The sequence below is a fragment of the Elgaria multicarinata genome, chromosome 9 (assembly GCF_023053635.1).
Source record: "Elgaria multicarinata webbii isolate HBS135686 ecotype San Diego chromosome 9, rElgMul1.1.pri, whole genome shotgun sequence".
In the NCBI taxonomy this organism is placed as follows: domain Eukaryota; kingdom Metazoa; phylum Chordata; class Lepidosauria; order Squamata; family Anguidae; genus Elgaria; species Elgaria multicarinata.
Window position 1 is genome coordinate 13,489,883 of NC_086179.1, and position 20,655 is coordinate 13,510,537.

The 20,655-nt window shown below is 45.1% G+C and overlaps 1 protein-coding gene across 7 annotated transcripts in view; it reads right to left on the reverse strand.

Moving 5' to 3' along the window:
- The window catches only part of SOX5 (SRY-box transcription factor 5), a 606,763-nt gene that overhangs the window by 231,025 nt on the left and 355,083 nt on the right, over window positions 1-20,655 (reverse strand). For all 7 annotated transcript variants that reach the window (XM_063134784.1, XM_063134786.1, XM_063134785.1 and 4 more), the window contains 2 exons: window positions 17,202-17,374; window positions 15,225-15,293 (listed from right to left, as the gene is read on the reverse strand). In XM_063134784.1, coding sequence (XP_062990854.1) covers window positions 15,225-15,293; window positions 17,202-17,374 — 242 coding nt within the window. The remainder of the gene's footprint in view (window positions 1-15,224; window positions 15,294-17,201; window positions 17,375-20,655) is intronic.

Below are 20,655 nucleotides of genomic sequence, written 5' to 3' on the forward strand. Positions count from 1 at the left end.
CACAGGCTTACTTCCTCTGATACTGGAGGTAGCACCTAGCCATCAGGACTACTAGCCCTTGATAGCCTTCTCCTCCAGGAATTTATCCAACCCCCTTTTAAAGCCATCCAAATTGGGGGCCATCATTTGGCCTCCTCAGACTACCAAATGTTAGGGCTAGCCCTGTGAATCAACAAGTGCAATGTGCTACTCATTCTGAATAGTATTTTTGTTTTGTTTTTTGTATTCAGCTCTGCAGTTATTTGATAGAATGAGACAATTTATATAATGTTAGAGGCTGTGCTAAGTCAGGCAACTACATGGGCTGAGAAACAGCACAGGGCAATGCATTTGAGTTGACAGCTGAATCATAAGTCCATAATCACGGAGGGTGTGTGTGTGGTAGGGATTGAGTTTCCTACAAATTAATTGACAGTATAGAGGAATAAAAAGATTAAGTTCCTTTAGCCACACTGAGATATGTAAAATGAAGAGACTGTTGCATTGTGGGAAATCTATACAGCTGAAGCTTTCTTCCATAATCTAAGTGAAGACCAATAAGAAGTTCAAGGAAGTGTCCTTCATATAAGCATTTCGCTTGCCTTCTGAAGCTGTAAGAACCTTAGCGATAAGGACCAAACTTCTTCCCTTAATCTGTATTTCTACAGGGAAAAGATGGGGGGGGGCGGATTTGGGCAAATAAGCTCAGTATCTTAAGGTCCACTTTTCACAAGGCCTGGAGAGAATTAGATCTGAGTAGGTTTATCTCAATCAAACGTGGATAAATGCAGGGGTTTTTTTTTTCCAAAAAGAAAACCAGTAAAGTTAAATCCCTTTTTTCCCTGTGAAAAACTCTGATAAGTTTGTACATCTTTGCTGTCTCCATTTTCCAGGTATTATGTCACTGCACATTAGTACATGTCAACACACCGTGACTTTGTCCCCGACTAATGCAAAAGCTCAGAAAACATGGAGCCTGACAGATAATTTCAGAGCATTTTCTTTTCTTGTTTTACTGTTACCAGGCATTTATCCTTCCTTGGTTTTGACATTACCATTAAGAGACAGTCCCAATATGAAGAAAATCGGTCTTTCACAGTCATGAAGCTGATTTTTTTTTTTTTAGGGGAGATGGGCTTTGGGTGTCACTCACGTAGCCTTCCCGCCTAGCCAAACGTATGTATAAGCATCTTATTCTCCACCAGCATCAGCCTCCCTTCCTCACCAAAGATGGCAAATCCCTACTCCACATTAGCTGCCGATAACATGCCTGTGGGAGGTACAGCAAGGGCCATTTCTACACCTGCCTTCTTTCCAGGGATCGTCCCGGGATCATCCCTGTGCATGCAAATGACACCCAGGGGATCCCGGGAGCAGGCAGGGACGACCCCTCCATTTCCCTGGGATAATCCTTAGGTGTAGAAAGGAGCCAAGACAGAAGAGTGGAGGGACATCTGAGGCATAAAGGATGGCAGCATGAAAAACCCATTGGCTTGCTAAATGGCGGAAGCTGAGCTCTCAGTGTTGTCAGGGTGAGATGAAGGACAGGCTGACATATGCAAACCAGCTAGATATGCATGTATGAATTTATTTATTTATATCCTCACAATTGCTCCCCATAAAGGGAATCTCGTGAAGCTACCTGAGCACAGGTACCATGCGCTTCTACTTCCATGATCACAGCTAGGGTGCTCAAACATGTGAGGCCCCCTGCTTGAATGACCATGAACAGAATTAATGTGTGCGCCACTGACCCTTAGCTTTGATTCTGCTCAGAACCCTCCCCTGGCCAATGATCCTGCTTCCTTTGAGGCTACATGGTCCTGGCTGCCTTTGGCAGCCTGATATCAAGAGCACTGCACCTACACCAATGTCTGGAGTGGAGCAAAAAGGTCTTCTTGGCTCAAGACTCTTCAGCGTCAGGTTGATTTTTGCTGTGCTCCAGCTAGTTCCAGAGCGGAAGCATCTTTAGCGCTGCCCTCCATTGCTTTGAATAGGCAAAGTTAATAGGTGCAGAAATGGCTGGTGAAGGTCAGGATGCGGTCCATCACGGAAGATCCTTGCACCAAGAGAGTCTTCAGTGGTAGGTTGATATTTGCCTTGCACCAGCCATTTTCACAGCTATAGCATCTTTAGCTTTGCCTATTCAAATCAAAGGAGACTTGGATTCAGGACGCTGAAATGTTTACCCAAAGTCCCTGAAATTAGGGATGGATGGATTCACTGCCATCCAGTTTCTCCAGGCAGTGACTGCCACAACTCACCCCTCCCCACACCTGGACCCACTCAAAAAGTGGCCGCATAGTCGACAAGTGGGTCTGGTAGCCTCCCGTCCCCATAGTGAGTGGTCAATTTGCATAGAAATGGCAGCTGGGCAGTCTGTAAAAGTAATATTGTACAAATGGCGTCCATAAAGGAGTCATTTATGCAACATTACAGGCGTCAGGCATGTGGGTGCTCAGCAAACAGGTCCATGAATGCCACAGAGGTCCAGGAGGTTGGGCGGGGGAAGGCCCTCGGACTTCACTTGCACCACAGATTCTCATGATATCCCTCCTTGAAAATGTGTATTTCTTTTCTGCTTCCCGCACTCCCGTCTGCTGCTGCTCTGATGCCCTTTTTCTGGCAAGAACCTCTTTCTCCTACCCAGAATGATCCCAGCTAATCAGGGATCACACAGTGACTGGGAGGGCATCACGACATCATGTAGCCACTCAGATTCACCAAGTGCAAAGATCACTGAGGGAAAATGAAGCCAAACGAAAAGGAGAACGATGCTTTCTGAACGGGTCACATGGACGGCCCTAGCTAATCAGTGACCACATAGCGAATTGATGACATCACTGAGGGCAAAGCCCATCCAGGCCAATACGTTTTGCTTACTGTGAATACATTAATCTTACACAGCCTTCTACAGTTATTCTCAAAAATTCACCAAAGGAGAGGCATCTTTTCACACACCATTCTTGCAAAATTAATAATAATAATAATAATAATAATAATAATAATAATAATAATAATGGTTGCCTTTCTGGCTCAGTCCTACAATCAGTGGTGGAGTGGAGCCCGGACTCACAGAGATCCTGCCCCAGGATTTTTTGATTAGGAGGGATGCTAACATCATCTGGGACTTCAATGAAAAGCATGAGCTCTACCACCCGTCTACAAACCTTTGTAAGGTTTTGTTTTTATTTCAAAGATTTTAATTTAGAAATGTTTTTTTTTAAAAAAAACAACCACAAATGAGAAGTAAACCATAAGAATGGTTAAGGGAAGACATGGACTCATGGCCAGAATAAGGTCTGTAGGCAGTGGGCCCTGCTTTTAGATTTTACCTATTAAGGAACAATAGCGAGATGCGGACGAGAGAATGAAAGACTTGAGCCATAAGCCTGAATGAAGGAATCGGAGGCATTTGTGTACACACAAATTCCATGTGCAACTTGGCATCGTTACCACAAAGAAGAGTTTAATCAAAAGTCTCCAAGGAACCACCACAAAGGAAGCCCTTGTGCTGGCCAGCTTTGGTGTAGTGAAAGAAACACCTGCTACGCTCAACAAAAAGAAAGGCTGACAATCGGTTAGAGAAGAAAAACCTGCAAGAAACAATGAAAACCGGGGCAGCCTCACTCTCTCTTCCCCCCCTAAGGTGCAATCCACAACCCACTTCACTTACTCTGGAGTATTTACATTGATCGGAATAGAATTACTTAGGAGTAAATCCTTCCTTGGCTTCTAGCAAATAAACATGAGGGAAAATATAGAAGTTTAATATTTGTGGGGAAACCTTAGCAATATCGTAATGTGTCGGAAATGATACTGAGGTTACAAAACGTCGGCGCTTAGCCACTTGCAAAGGCCAAAGACGTTCTAATATTATCTCACCTTTCGCAATTTGGTGGGATTGCTGTTGTTGTTGTTGTTGTTGTTGTTGTTATTATTATTATTATTATTATTATTATTATTATTATTATTATTTTGGACCTATATTTTTTCACACGTGGTTGTAGGGAGTTTGAAAATGCAACGTGCAGCTATAAGGATTAAAAACATTTTTTAAAAAGTCAAACTTGTAATCTCAAGAGTACCTGGAATAGCTTTAGATACACAAAAGCTGTTCTAGAAATATAACCTGATATTGCACCTCATGGGCTATGTGATGATTAACTATGGTTTAAGGTATTGTACTGCCAAATATGTTGTGACGGAGGTAGCAAATCCCCCCCTCCATGATTTTAGAAAGAAATAAGGCATGAGGGGAGTGTGCACCTTGTTGATAACTAGATCTGTATTTCCGGGAGGCGTCTGGGAGCAGAATTCTATTTCCAGATAACTCTCTCTCTCTGGGCTCATCTACAAAAAGCAGGTATTCCACTATGAAAATGGCATGAAAGCGGTATATAAAAGGCAGGAGCCACACGACTGCTTTGAAGTGTTGGGGGCCATTGACACATGCCATAGACCGCTTTCATAGTGTTATGGCCTGCTTGGTGTAGATGTGTCAATGGGCCCCAACAGTTGTCAGTGCACTTCAGTACCACTATAAAGCAGTAGTGTAGATCCTGCAGTGCACTTCACAATGAAATGTCTTGCTTGGTGTAGATGAGCCCTCTCTCTCTCTTTTTCTCCCCCCCCCTTTTCTTCCAAAATCACCACTTTACTTGGCAATGCAACACATTCAGCAGGGGGCAGTGGGACAAGGCCCCCTGAAAAAAATGGCCAGGGAGGCTGCTTGTGGCCCATGACCTGTGTGTTGTGTCCCATTCCTGGTTCAACCCATCTGGACAACTGTAAGAAAGCTTGCAGATGGGTATGGAATACACATACCAACCCAGATCTTTTCTGATTGTCTGCGTTCACAAAAATCCTATCATTCATTTCCCCACCCAAAACACAGAAGCTCCGATGCTTATAATAGGTGCCTTCATGTGATCCCAGAAGCTCCCTCAATCCCACAGGTGGGCAAGTGAGGACTGTGTCAACTGAGCCAGAACAAGGTTGTCTTGATTGCCTTGAAAAGGATGCATGGAAAGAAACATAATCCTTTTCAAGGCAACAATGAGATCACTCTTTCAAGCAGCCAATGCTTTATTGTTACTATCACTGCAAAGTTTAAAGGATGTCAGACACATCTGCCAAATACACAATAAAACCCAACACGTCTAATAGGAAAAAGAAACCTCTAATCGTCACATTATTTCAATCATCCTCCACGTAGACTTCAGATCGTACCTCCCTAACTGGTAATCCAGTTACATCTCATAAATAGAGCAGCAGTGGGCACAGCCCATCTTTAGAGGGACGATGTGTAAGGGGAAACCCACAATGATGCAGTCAGCAGGGCTGATGACTCAGTAGGTGGTACCACTACATTTCCGGTGAGTCACTCCCCAGAATGTCTCCTAGCATCTTGGTTAGCAATGAGGTTTGAATTTGATGTCAAAACCGATTGCCCAAACCAACAGTTGGAAGTGAAGAAAATAAGGCATTGTATGAAGCAGGGAAGGCCAACTTCTCTATTTTCAATGGCCACTTTATTCTCTAGGCAGTAAACCATGGCCTAGAACTTTATTCTTTAACATGAACTGAATATTATTATTATTATTATTATTATTATTATTATTATTATTTATTTATTTATATAGTGCCATCAATGTACATGGTGCTGTACAGAGTAAAACAATAAAATAGCAAGACCCTGCCGCATAGGCTTACATTCTAATACAATCATAATAAAACAATAGGAAGGGGAAGAGAATGCACCAAATAGGCACAGGGGAGAGTAAAATTAACAGTATAAAAGTCAGAGCAAAATCAAGTTTTAAAAGCTTTAGGAAAAAGAAAAGTTTTTAGCTGAGCTTTAAAAGCTGCGATTGAATTTGTAGTTCTTAAATGTTCTGGAAGAGCGTTCCAGGCGTAAGGGGCAGCGGAAGAAAATAGACAAAGCCGAGCAAGGGAAGTGGAGACCCTTGGGCAGGTGAAAAACAAGGCATTAGAGGAGCGAAGAGCACGAGCGGGGCAATAGTGTGAGATGAGAGAGAAAAGATAGGAAGGAGCTAGACAGTGAAAAGCTTTGTAGGTCAACAGGAGAAGTTTATATTGGATTCTGAAGTGAATTGGAAGCCAATGAAGAGATTTCAGAAGTGGAGTAACATGGTCAGAGCGGCGAGCCAAGAAGATGATCTTTGCAGCGGAGTGCTTAGCACACATGCTGTATAAAAGATGTCAGCATCACTTTGAATGAAGATCTCTCTCTCTCTCTCTCTCTCTCTCTCTCTCTCTCTCTCTCTCTCTCTCTCTCTCTCTTTTTTTTGTCCCAGGGTGGTATGACTACATACATGGTCATATCATAACAATATTGAGTGCGGAGAGTGGTGACAACATCACTAGAGGACAGTCCTGAACCTGAATGCAAGGGAGAACCTGACCAACCCCCAGGCTGAAGAATTTGGGCAGTCCTCTCTTGTGGAATGCATTCTGGGTCACTTCTGTCCCCTATCCAAAACCATGCTTGACCACAATTTTGGGAATAGCTAGTGCCACTCTAGTCTAGAGTGACCATGTAGGACCCATACGGTTGGGCAACTTGTGGTCCTCCAAATGCGTTGGCCTAGGACTCCTACCAGCCCTACTAGCATAGCCAATGGTGAGAATTGTAGGCCAAAACATCTGGAGGACAACAAGTTGCCCACCTTGGGCTTGAGTATTGGACTTAGACTGGGACTCAGCCTCCTTAGGCCAATCTCTCTCAATCTCATCTATCTCACAGGCTTATAATGAAGACAACACAAGGATGGTGAGATGCAAAGTGTCCTGAGCAAATTGGTAGAAGGGTGCCATAATAACAGTTATGTGCAGGTAGCTTCTGTCTTTTCCCATGCAGGGCAGGCCTTAGGGGTGGGTGAGCCGAGGACACTGAAATGAAGGGGAGCACAAAGCTGAGTTGAAGGGGGATGCAAAGCATAGCTGAGGGGACACCAAGCTGAGCCACGGGGGGCACCAAGTAGATCTGAAGAGGGTGACAACCTCACACTTGCACCAGGCCCTGCAAAGGTGACCAGGGACACCAAAGGAACTTTTCACCGGTGCTGCTATTTAATCTAAGCCTGGTCCTGGTCATACAGCAGTTTTGCCTCATATCTACTGAACAGGTGAGCAAACAGCTGTATAGCATGGGAGAACCACAGGCAGGCTGATGGTTCTGCCTGTTCCAGGAGTGCCACAAAGCCTTGCCGTCTATGTCTTCATACACCCATGTCAAAGAATAAACACAGGAAGCTGTATTCTACTAGGCCGCACTATTTGCCCATCCAGCTCAGTGTCATCTACTCTGACCAGCAGCAGCTCCCCAGGGTCTCAGGCAGAGGTCTTTCACATCACCTTCTACTTGATCCTTCGAATTAGAAATGCCACAGATCGAATGGGAGGCCTTCTGCTTGCCAAACATGGGCTCTACCACGAAGCAAACCACCCCATGATCTAGAACAGTGTGGGTTCTCTTTTGGCCCCAATGGCAACATGTGTTCAAGGCTGGAGCCTGCACACTTCCCCCCATTCACCTACAACTCAGCCGTCAGGGATGGGGAGTTTTAAACTGCCCAGAGAGCTTCGGCAATTGCGCGGTATTAAAATGCAATAAATAAATTTTCTAGCCATAGGATCTCTGGGCTGCGAGGAGGATAAAGCCTTCCCAACCCCAGAGATCCCTTCCAAGATGACTACAACAACAACTATCTTGGCAGTGACAGGATCACTGGGGGTATGGAAGAGGTGTTAACCTCCCAGTGATCATGACCAAATCGGTGCTTCCCTTCTATCAGCAGCAGGGAAAGAGGAGTCTTGGCAGTGTCTGGACTGCAAAAGTGTGGGGAGGTTAAAGCCTCTACCCCATCCCCACCCCCAGTGAGACCCTCCAAGATTTAAATTTTCCCACCACTATATGCAGAATAGAAACAGCATTCTCTGCAGGGTAAGGGAGGTGAAAGCTTTTCACCCAGCACTCATCTCTGGGATCACCAAGGAAAGGAACTCTCGTGCAAGCACTGAGTCATTACTGACTCTTGGAGGGATGCCAGCTTTCGCTGACGTTTTCTTGGCAGGCCTTATAGCGGGGTGGTTTGCCATTGCCTTCCCCGGCCGTTATTACCTTTCCCCCAGCTAAGTGGGTACTCATTTTACCGACCTCGGGAGGATGGAAGGCTGAGTCGACCCGAGCCAGCTGCCTGAAACCAGCTTCCGCTGGGATTGAACTCAGGCCGTGGGGAGAGTTTCAGCTGCAGAAACTGCTGCTTTACCGCTCTGCGCCACACGAGGCTCTTGGGATCACCAAGGAGGCGGCTAAAGTCTCTTCCAACCCCAGCGATGCCCTCTGAAAACAATGTTTTCCCCACCACTATTAGCAGCAGAGAAACAGTGATCCCAGCTGCATCAGGATTGCCGGTGTGTGTATATGTGTGTGTGTGTGTGTGGGTGTGTGGGTGTGTGGTGGAGGAGGAGATAAAGCTTCTTTCCCCACCCAGGGCCATGGAAATTGCTGACCTGGTGTTGAAAATAGCTGCACCAAAACAACCATATTTCCCCCCCACCTGATCGGCTGGCGGCAAGAAAAGCAGGGTGGGGCTCCTCCTGGTTTGGCAGGCTGCAAAGAGAGCAGTGGAGGGTAACATGCCTCCCGGGGGCTCACAAGGTGTCCCCCTCAGATCTTGAGTGATGAATTTTCAAAATTATATTCACAGAGGGGGCAGCTGTGACCCGACAAAGGCCCCTCCGACGCTGCAGAAATCCCGGTAATTGCGTCTAAACTCGTGACCGTTGTAATGATGTTCTCCTTTTCGGGAAACGCTGAGATGCCACACGGCGATTTGTCTGTTAAATTGAATCTTTGCCTCCAGATAGCGAGATAGATGGATACAAAGTTTATTTTGAAACGTCTCCGAGTGCCTCGTGAGCCTGACTGATGTGAGATGTTATTTTGAACATGCCAACGCATCTGAATGGCTCAGAGTCCTTTTCTTTTCGGCGCACATTCCTTGATAAGTGGCAAAGCTCCCCACTTATCAGTCACTCAAAGTGACTGCGGCTGTCAGTTGTGTACAAAGCGCAATCAGTTTGGAAGCACAGACACCGGCATTTTTCTTCTCAGCTTGAAGCAAACACGTTTTGACTGCTAGTCATTCAATTTTAAAGCATCGTCAATTAGGGGCGGACGGAGATATAAAGAAAACACATCCTAAACACCTCCACCAGCCAGCAGTAAAAAAATTTATTGTTATCTTGCCTGAATCATCTTCTTTCTCTCTCCCTCTCTCCCTCTCTCGCTCTCTTTCTTTTTTACCTTCCCTCAGCAGAAGCCGCCTTTTTTGGCTGCCAAACAAAAGTGCTCATGACTCCACATTCTCCACATGGATGAGACGGTGATCATATGGTGTACTAATGTTCCCCTTAGTAGGTCAGTTCAATGGACAAGTACACTTTTCTTTTTCCCTTTAGCATCTTTGGCTTCATGCTGTGACTTTCCATATGTACAAGCACATGGTCACACAAAAAAGCATTCTTAAAAAACACCCCTCTCTCTCTCTCTCTCACACACACACACACACATAGTATAACAGAAATATGACAGTGGTCTTCTCATGCTTATTTATCTACAGTCAATCACATCAACTACGTTGCAAACGAAAGGGTAGGTGGGTGAAGTAAATACTGTACTTTTTCATAACATTACAGAGCTGGGAATTAAAAAAAAAAAGGTATCTGGTTTAATCCCTTTGACCCAAAGGTAGAATTACCCTCGCTCTACACATAACAACTAAGCATGTGAACTTTGGGATCAGAAAGAGAAATTTCCCGACCCAATTAGGGAGGCGCGTCCCTGGGAAATCCGTTCCCCCACCCCCCGCAACTCGATGGCGTTCTGTGGCATGTACAACTTGACTTGTGTTTGCAGGCTCAACTGTGGCCTTTTCCCCAAACTCCAGGGACATTTTTTGCAACACTCCCCACCCCCCCCGGACACACAGGTTCTGCATTTTGCCCAATGTCTGAGCAATTTGCGCAAATTGCTCAGAGTTCTGCACGAGTTGCAGAAACTCTGGGGGTGGGGGAATACACAAAGTGGCCTGAGTCCCTGCAGACTGAGTGGGGCTCTGCAACGGGAACAGGAATGACATTTGTGGGAGTGAATGTAGGAACACACAGCGGACTCCAACCCACAAACTGATTTCTCTGACATTCCTACCTCGTAAACACACACACACACACACACACACAAAGGTGGAGGATGAACCCATAAGCTATGAGTGCAGTTGGACTTGTGTCCTACTTGTGGGTTTCTCAGAGGTAGCTGGCTGGCTTTTTCTAGGTTAGACAGGCCTTTGGTCTGATTGAACATGGGTCTTCTTATGTCCTTACTTGTAGCAATACTGGAGATATACAAGCAATGATGGCACTGAAAGGGTGAGATGGGATTTCAGACACCCATTTGCACTCCCCTGGATCTCTAACGCTACCACTTTGAGGAGGAAACTGCAGGTGGTTCAAGTCAGGAAACAAAGGCCGTTTCTACACCAGCCCGAAAATGCGGGCTGGTCACGGCCGAGTCCTTGTGCGTCCAAATGATGCACAGGGACTCCAGGGGCAGGGGGGGATGAGCACGGGTTTTCCCAGGGATAAATAATCCCTGGGAAAATCCAATTCTTCCCGCAGTCTCGGGATCCTAATGATATAGGGTGGGATACAAATGTTTTAAATAAATAAATAAATAAATAATAGAAGTAAGGAGCCAGGCCAGGAAGAATCAGGGGTGGGGGGAGAGCGGGGTCTGAACTGGCTCCCCCCCCACTTACCTTTTGTTGGAGCCTGTGACTTTTTAAAAAAACATGGCCGCCTCCACTCCCACGACGTCCCTCCTCCCATCCCGGACATCGTGCTGGCCATTTGGACACGGGGGACAATCCCAGAAGGAGGTAATTCCGGGATCGCCCCCCTCCCTCCCTCTACACTGGGCTGGTGTAGAAATGGCCAAAGTCTACTGCTTGAGGAAATCAGGTGATTCCAGAGAGCCTATCTTGGCCCACTGCTTCTAAGGAAGCTCCACAGCCTGATGACAAATGCTGATATGGATCGATTACAGAAGAATATTTATTTCTTTTGTTGTTACATCTTTTTGTTGCATACGTGAGCTCAGAGCATGCTGCGTATAGTTCCCAGCTGGTCTCCTACCCAGGCGATACTCTGGATCAGGCCCATTAAGTGTCACCGCTAAACCTGTCAGCATCTGTGGAGGCTGCCAGCTGTGCTGTCAGTGGGGCCGGGAATCTGCACCGGGTTTCAGTCAGAACCACTCAGAACTCTAAAGCACTGTGGAGAGCTCCTTTAGAGTTTTTACTGCTCCTGATTGAAACTCAGAGCGGATTCACCGCCCCACTGACATCGGAGCCACCAGCCTGCACTGACATCTGAGGGGTTTTTGAAAACCCTCACTCCTCAAATGTAAAAGAGGCGAGGGAGTTCCGTCCCGTTGCTTGATTGTGAATCCGCCCCACTGTGCAAAATTCTAACCAAACTTTTGAAAGTTCTGCAGTTTGGACCAGTTCTAAATTAAAATGCAAAACCAGGGAGGAATTTTTACTCCCCCGCTTTTTTTTTTTAATCTGCCCGAAATGCAGGCTGAACTTTGACCCAGTTCTAAATTAATAGTAGATCGGTCTGCTACTTATGGAAAGGAAATGAGCTCCAGAGACTCCCGTGAAAAACAATTGTTTAGCTTGTTAGCCCTGTTGTTTGAGAAAAGGTTGGAAAGTCATGGGAAAGTGTTCCGATGAGGCTCCTTCCTGGGCCTGTCCCTGAGCATCTGGCATGTCGGTGTTTTTAAGTCCCATGGAAGCAGGCGGTTGCTCCTGACACAGGGCAATAAATTGGGACAAATCATCCCTTACAATACTGAAACCCCAGTGGGCAATGCTGGGTAATGGCCGAGTTCACCTCTCATGAATCCATGAGAGGTATATGAATCCATGAGAGGTATAATCCATGCAGTATATGAATGACCCAACTATGGGCTGTTTCTGCTGATGCCTCATTAGTTCTGGAGATACATAAGCTTCTTTCCAGCCTGCTCCAGTAATGTAGGAATCCTCAGCTCATGTGAGAGAAGTCAATGATGTGATGAATTCTACACCATTCTCAGCTCCGCTCCTGGGAGGGGCAACAAGACAGTGAGAAACCTCCCCACATTTTCATTCAGGGGCCAGTAGAGCAAAACTCACTGGTGCTCCACCTTGCCTGACACCCATCTCATTTATGTTTCCAGAATGCTTGGAAAAATGTTACAGGGCTCCTGTATCTTTAACAGTTGTATTGGAAGGGGAATTTCAGCAGGTGTCGTCTGAATGCATGCAGCACCTGGTGAGAATCCCACTTCATCACAACAGTTAAAGCTGCAGGAGCTATACTAGAGTGACCAGATACAAAAGAAAACAGGGCTCCTGCAGCTTTGACTGTTGTGATGAAGAGGGAATTTCACCAGGTGCTGCATGCATACAAACAACACCTGCTGAAATTCCCTTTCCAATACAACTGTTAAAAGTACGGGAGCCCTGTCCTCCTTTCCGTATGGTCACCCCACTGTCCACTTCATCCTAAAATTGGCTGTGAGGTCCATGGATTTCCACTCCATACGGCTAAATCTAGTACCTTCTATTGGAATAATTTCCATAGGAGTAGCCATGTTAGTCATATACATGTTAAAAGTCCTACAATGCCCAGCCAGCTAACAAGGCTGCAGGAGCCTTGCCCTCTTTAGCTAGAGTGACCAGATACAAAAGAGAGCACGGCTCCTGCAGCTTTAACTGTTGTGATAAAAAGGGAATTTCACCAGGTGCTGCATACATACAAAGGACACCTGCTGAAATACCCTTTTCTCAACAACTGTTAAAAATACAGCAGCCCTGTCCTCCTTTCCATATGGTCACCCTATCCTATACATCATTATACAGAATTGTTTTATGGGTACTTTTTTTTTTGCCCTCTCTCCACTGGCAGCCACCATGTTTTTAAACTCAATGAGTCTTACTTCTGAGTAGATTAATTTATTTGTGTAAGATTGATTGACTGATTGATTAATTACTGCCCAACACTGTCCAATAACTGAAGCTCTCTGTATTGTTGTGCTTGGGGAGAGGAGGCATAAATCATACTGGATTAAAAAAAAAAGAATTATGATATTTTTGGTGAAATATATCAATGAAAGCTTCCCCCTCCCTGTGCAATAATTCATCAAGAATTACTGTGACTTTAGCAGGCTTTACAGAAAATTGGCTCTGGTAACTGGAATCTTTTGTCATTGAACAAAATAAGTTGTATCTGTTCCTGGTTCTGGATCATTCAAATGCAAGATGAATTAATACTAAGTCTGCTCTTCTAGAATCACTTCCACACCATTGGTCATCCTTCTAGCTTGGAAGCAGTAATAAAAATGAGCAAGAATAGACAGGTATAGAGAACCAGCAACCTCATCTGGCATCCAAAAAAATAGAGCGACTAATTCTGCACAGGCCTGCACTAAAACTTCACCTGTTTTGATTATTCGGTGTAAAGCAGTTGCTTTCAGGAACAGAAATATTTCCTGAAAATACCCTACACTGGGAGTACGTTCACCTCATTGGTCCTGTCTGCTCCCACAGGGCCTGTTCAGAAGACACTTTAAACCATGGCTTTAACCATATTGAATAAGGCCTTTTGCTTTATTCAACATGGTTAAAGCCAAGGTTTAAGGTGTCTTAGAATCATAGAATAGTAGAGTTGGAAGGGGGCTATAAGGCCATTGAGTCCAACCCCCTGCTCAACGCAGGAATCCACCCAGAAATTGTATTAGCTATATTTGGCTAACCCTAAAATTATTTTCTCTGTATAAAAAATGTGGTACGCTTGAATCAGTGATTCTAAATATGTTCCTCCCCTCCACAAAAAAAGGGGGAAGCAACGTTTATTTTAACAAAACATTATCAGAAAGGTTAAGATGAAAGCAACAGTGTTAATATCTGCTACTTGCTTCAGTTCAAGTACAAATCAGACCTTACAGACTTTGTCTCAGTCCAGAGACTGAGCATGCACTACCTGGAAGAGGAATCATGCAAATCATGCTGATCCACTGTTCAGAAAAGGAAGCAGGGGGCTGAATTAAGACCCCATTGCTATCTGATCTCCACTGAAGTGCTATTGCTGATTGCCTGACTAGGGATATGTATGTACATGCTGTTAGATCACTGCTCTTGGTTCTAATCATCAGTGACATTCCTTTTTGTAGGCATACTTTATTCTAACATGAAAACTTCTACATAAACAGGCCAACTTCCACTCCTGTATAAGGACATATTTGCATGTATGCATTTTCTAGATCCCTCCCTCTACATGAATTCTTGCATTTTCATTTGGTTAAAAGCAAACTCTTTTGCAAGCAGCTGTTCAAGGAAGATGCTAAAACTAAGGGCACATCTACACCAAGCAGGATATAGCATTATGAAAGTGGTATGAAAGCAGTATATGGTATGTGTCATGGGCCCCAACAGTTATCAGTGCAGATTAATACCACTAAAAAGCAGTAGTGGGGCTCCTGCATTTTATATACTGCTTTCATAGTGGAATATCTGCTTTGTGTAGATGAGCCCTAAGTCTCCATCCTTTTTCTACTACATAAAAGGGGGTTAGAATAATAACAGGACATCCCTAACAAACAAACAAACATGGTGGGAATGAATTAATTCTTACCATCTTAGAAGCGCTTAAAAGGCTGGGGCCACACCTGAAAGACTCCCCTCTGGTTTCATGAGGGCTAGGAACACATTTTCTGAAAGCCACCTAGAATTCTCAGGATGCCATCTCTGCAACAGATCTAGATTTCATTGCAGACAATGGGTTGAATCCAGAAAAGGATTTCTGAGCAGACTATGAGCTCCCTTGCAATGCAGGCAGTCAGATGGATACAGTGGTAAATCATCGCTACCTTCAGTCAAATTGATTTCAATAGGTCTACAGTAAGTACAGCAAAGTCTGGATCCAATTTAGTAGAAACAGGCACACACCAATGCATACAGACACAACCACAGATTTCAAATCAATGTCTGCCTATACAAAGGCACATTTGTCTATCTATGAACACCCACAATTCGTAGAAATTGGAGGTGGTAGAAAAGGCATGAGGAAACAGGGAAATAATTAAAATAGTGGATAGATTCACAATCTCTGACCTGGATCTGCTGCTGCAGAAGGTTGATTTTGTGTTGCTGCTGCAGGAGTTGCTGTTGTTGTCTTGCAATCTGTGGGGGGATCAATGTGCAAAGAACATAATTTAACAGGGGTTTAAGCACACAGATTCTCCTCTTAAAATTGGGAAAACAGGGAAGTGAAGGGAGGAGGTGTTCAGGAATCATTGGCCAGGGTGGGTGGGGAGCAAGCAGTGAGAAATCTTCACGGACAGCCTAAGAACAGATGAAGACGTGTAGTGTTGGTGCAAAGACTGGTGGGGGGTGTATGAAAAAGGAGGTAGAAAGGAATGAAGACAGCAGCCCAATCTACACCAAGCAGGATATTGCGCTATGAAAGCGGTATATAAAAGGCAGGAGCTTTAAAGTCAGGACTGCTTTATAGTGGTATTGAAGTGCACTGACAACTGTGGGGGCCCATGGACACATGCCATATACCGCTTTCATACCACTATATCCTGCTTGGTGCAGTTCCTGCCTTTTATATATCGCTTTCATACCGCTTTCATAGTGCAATATCCTACTTGGTGTAGATTAGGCCTATGTGGGCCAAGGTGGGAGAAAGATGGAATTTTACAAATTTATTTGAAATAACTGGCCCAAACTTTGTCTTTAAGCCATTGGTTGTTGTTGTTCATGTTCATCACAACACGGCAACTTTGAAATAATGGATGGCCGAATCTACCCCAAGCAGGATATTGCGCAATGAAAGTGGAATAAAAGCAGTTTATAACAGGCAGGAGCCACACTACTGCTTTATAGCGGTACTGAAGTGCACTGACAACTGTTGGGACCCATAAGACACATACCATACACTGCTTTCATACCGCTATATCCTGCTTGGTGTGGCTCCTGCCTTTTAGATACCGCTTTCATACTGCTTTCACAGTGCAATATCCTGCTTAGTGTAGATTAGGCCTAAGGATGTTGCGCATTTGAACCACTCCACAAATGGGCCAAACTATGCAGTGTTTAAATCTGAAATGGTGGTGGTGGTAGGCCAGGTCACCATGCCTTCTGCTATGCCCTCTTACCTACTGATTTTACAAAGGCGATAGGAGGGGCACAATTTGACTAACAGTGAGGGCGAGAAGGTAGGAGGTTGGGACTTGTCGATTTCCCCCATAATTTGAGCAGCCTAACGATGAGAAACCCTTGAAATCATACATACCGTGCTCCCCCCTGCTCACTAAAACTAATACATGCATCTATACGAGAGTGACCATATGAAAAGGAGGACAGGGCTCCTGTATCTTTAACAGTTGTATAGAAAAAGGAGTTTCAGCAGGTGTCATTTGTATATATGGAAAACCTGGTGAAAACCTCTTCAACACAACAGTTAAAGCTGCAGGAGCTATACTAGAGTGACCAGATTTAAAAGAGGGCAGCTTTAACTGTTGTGATGAAGAGGGAATTTCACCCAGGTTCCCCATATATACAAATGACACCTGCTGAAATTTCCTTTTCAATACAACTGTTAAAGATACAGGAGCCCTGTCCTCCTTTTCATAGGGTCACCCTTGTGATATGTGGATGTAGCAGCTAGTCTCCAGGTCCTCATCGAAGGCCTGGGCAGAGCCTCTGTTTCTTCCAGTTAGTGTTGTGGGCCTTGCTGAGGGAGTTTGGTGTGTCACTGTTCTAGGAAGTTTTAGTAATAAAGGAATCCAGCAAGGAAAAGACTCTGAAGTTATTGCCTAGTAGTCTAAGGGCAAGTGGCAGGCTGAGCAAGTAAGCTCACCCGTATGGTCCCTATGCCTGAGAGATACTACAACCCTAATCTATACGTTTTATTCAGCGCTTTGTACAATGCCCTCCACCCCCCACAAAAAGTTCCAGGATGAGATGCTGAAACATTTCAGGCCTCCTGAAGTACGCTGATGCTAAAGGCGTGCTACTGTCCCACTCCCACACCGAAGAAGAGCAGGACTAGATCAAAAGGCCCGTCTGATCATCACCGCTCACCTGTTCTTGTTGCTGCTTGGCTAGCTCCATTTGCTGGCGCTGCTTCTCCATCTGTGAGGCCGCCAACTTCTTCTGCTCGTCATGAGCGGCTAGCAGCTGCTCCCGCAAACTGGTCAGCTGATTGATCATACCCATAAGCTGCCTCTCTTTCTCGGCTAGGCTCTCTGGAGTCCCTGAGCATCATACGGTGACAAAAGGTAAAGGGAGAAAGGAGAGAGAGAGAGAGAGAGGAAGAGTGAAAAATGAGAAATGGGTACAGTTCCAACTGAACAGTCCCTGTAAACCAGAGCAAAAAAGGAAAAAGGGAAGCATATTGCAGCACAGTGCCCTAAAACAACTTAATTATTTACTTACTTACTTACTCACACAAAGTTTTTTTCCCCTCCCACCTTTGGTATATATCCAAAGGTTCTGATTTTGAGATATATGCACATAGCAACTGGCTCCCCACATGATGCAGAGAATCAGCCGGAATTGGGCCACTCTACAGAATGTTTGGGCTACTTTGAAAGTGCTGAGGGCCTGGTTGGGATCAATGGGGACCCCCGAAGATGGAGCTGGGTCCTTGGGTTGGAGGGCGAGGGTTCAGCAAGACGCTTTCTGGTGTCACCCCACTTGGCGTTATGGAGCAAAGGGACAAAAGGTGGCCCAATCGTACTGGGGCCAAGAGAGAGAAAACAGGGGTTGGCAACTATTGCTGTGTGCTGGAAGACCCAGGGGTTAGCGCTGGGCTTACCTGGGATACTGGGAGCTGGGAACTTGCCCAAAGATGCCAACCCCCAATAACAGTCTTCCTTGAAGTCAAAACCTCCTTTGCTCCTCCATGTTCTTGGACATGCAGAGCTATCTGTAATTTGCACTCTCTGTGGGGATCAGAATACCTGTAGGGAATCTTCCCCTTCCAATCCTATGAGGGCAGGAATATGAGATGGGGGAATATGTACTGAGTTACGCCAGCCCATTGACATGGATCGTGAAGAGGGAAAATCAGTATAAGGTTCATGCACTGTGGTAAGATGCACTAAACAACATGGCTGGAGGATGGGAAACTCATTACAGGGATACCTGGGTGAATAAACCAGCTGCCATTTTGGCACAGCTTGGCAGGAGAACATCTCTCTCCAGTATCAGAGGCAGTATATGCTGGGGAACATGGATGTTGTTGTTTTGCTATTGCACCCATGTGCTTCTTGTGGGTTTCCTGTTCACAGCTGGTGGGCCGCTGTGTGGACAGAATATTGGACTAGATGGACCCTTGGTCTGATCCAGCAGGGCTCTTCTTATGTTCCTAAAACTTGCAGAGGACTAGTGCATCACTAAACCAGCTGTTTGGATCCTGGCAACTGAAGGACTGCCTTCACCCATATGATCTTGCTTGAGCCATCCTATTGGCTTCAGAGGCCCTGCTCTTGGGCCACCTCCATCGGAGGTACAACTGGCAGGTACCAGGGGCTTTTCGATGGTGACTCCACTGTTTTGGCATTCCTTCTCAGAGAGATCCAGCAGGTCACTTTTCCTGCCTGCCTTCCTGCCCACTGTCAAGACATTTTGATTTATTTATTATTTATTTATTTATTTAAAACATTTATATCCCGCCCTATATCATTAAGATCTCAGAGCGGCGTACAGATAAAAGCATACAGTATGAAGCAATAAATATGCACAGTTAAAAACAAATTAAATTTAAATAAATTATTTAGACAGGAATCGAACTTCATCTTTTCTCCCCTTGCCTCTTTGTTTTCTCTTGAGCATCACTTTTTAGCAACTGCAGGACCGTTGTTTTAATTAATGTGCCATTAACCATTTCTGCTTTTGATTCGTTGTATTCTGCTTTGAATATATGTGGACCATGTGGAAAAGCAGTCTATAACGGTATCAAATAAGTAAATACATGAATAAATCTTAAAATGCTCCGCTTTCAGGACAGACCACGTACACGGAACACCACTCCTAAATGAGCAATGTCCTTCTGACAACATCGATCAGGTTCTCCAAATTTAAAAAAGAAAAGAAAAGGAAAAAGAAACTCTGGCAGGAAGCTTATAGCCAACGATCAGTCAGGCATGGGGAAGATCTATGGGTAATAATAGCTCCTTTAATCATCCTTCCTTGCCAAGATGGGAGAGTTCCCTATAATATATTTGTTAAAGCTTTTCTAGGTTGGAATTCAATGCCTCCTCTTACTATCCTGGGAACAAATTCTCTACAGTATCATCATTGCCGCTGTCTATCATCCAAATCATGCAACATTGGGTTTAGACATCCTTTGCTAATTTCTGCCATCTTCTTCGCAGTGACATCTTTTTGATGCTGCTCCCACTGGTCGCTGGCCTTTCAAATGCAACCCAGTCAGCCAGGTATGAAGGCCAAGGTTGGATATGTTTGTATTTGAACAGACACAGGGACCAGGGAGTGTGGGAGGATGAGGAGAAGGAGGAAGCAGCAATAGATTAGTGGGTCGCGCAGCAGGTATGTAGGGAAGCAACCATGTTCAATGGGTGCTAGTTCACATGCATACTCCAGAAATACCTTGAACAAGGTATCTCCAAAGAAATATTTCTACCCTGCCTTTTGGTCAAGTAGGCTCCCAGGGCTGGTGCCAGACATTTTTGCGCCCTAGGCAAGGTGAGCTATTTTCAAACCCCACCCCACCCCAAAAATGCCAACTTTGATTTTTAAGAACATATGTTTCCTAGAAAAAATAAGAAGCACAAAACTTGAAACTGTTAAATTTATTTTAAAGTGCAAGAAATACGTCATGCCAATTATAGCGAACAAACTGGAAAGGAAAGTCTATGGGTCTAAAATGCATTATTTAATAGGAATATCACCTACAAATCATCCCACCCAACTCACACACGCGTGCACACACACACACTCAGCATCACTCACTCCAAACAAACACACGCATGAACACATGCATTCACTCAAAGACTCCATTCACCCATACATTCTCTCTCTCTCTTTCTCTCTCTCTCTCTCTCCCGGGCGCGTTCCGGAAGTCTGAACATGGAGTTGCCCCACCTCAGCATCCCTGGCTTCACTTTGGCTGGGCGGGCGCGGGGTGCCATCTCGCCCGCCCATTCCCAGCTGAATCCTTGGGCCGGGCCGGCTCACAGCCAACGCGTGTTAGTGCTGCGCTGTGCCCAGCGCCCCACTTAGCTTGGTGCTCTAGGCAGCCGCCTGAGTGGCCTCTATGGTAGCACCGGCCCTGTAGGCTCCCCAAGGCAAGCAATGCAACAGCAACAATAAAGCAAACATAACACTAAAACAAGCTCAAATAGGGTGACCCTATGAAAAGGAGGACACAGCTCCTGTATCTTTAACAGTTGCATAGAAAAGGGAATTTCAGCAGGTGTCATTTGCATATATGGAGAATCTGGTGAAATTCCCTCTTCAGCACAACAGTTAAAGCTGCAGGAGCTATACTGGAGTGACCATTTTAAAAGAG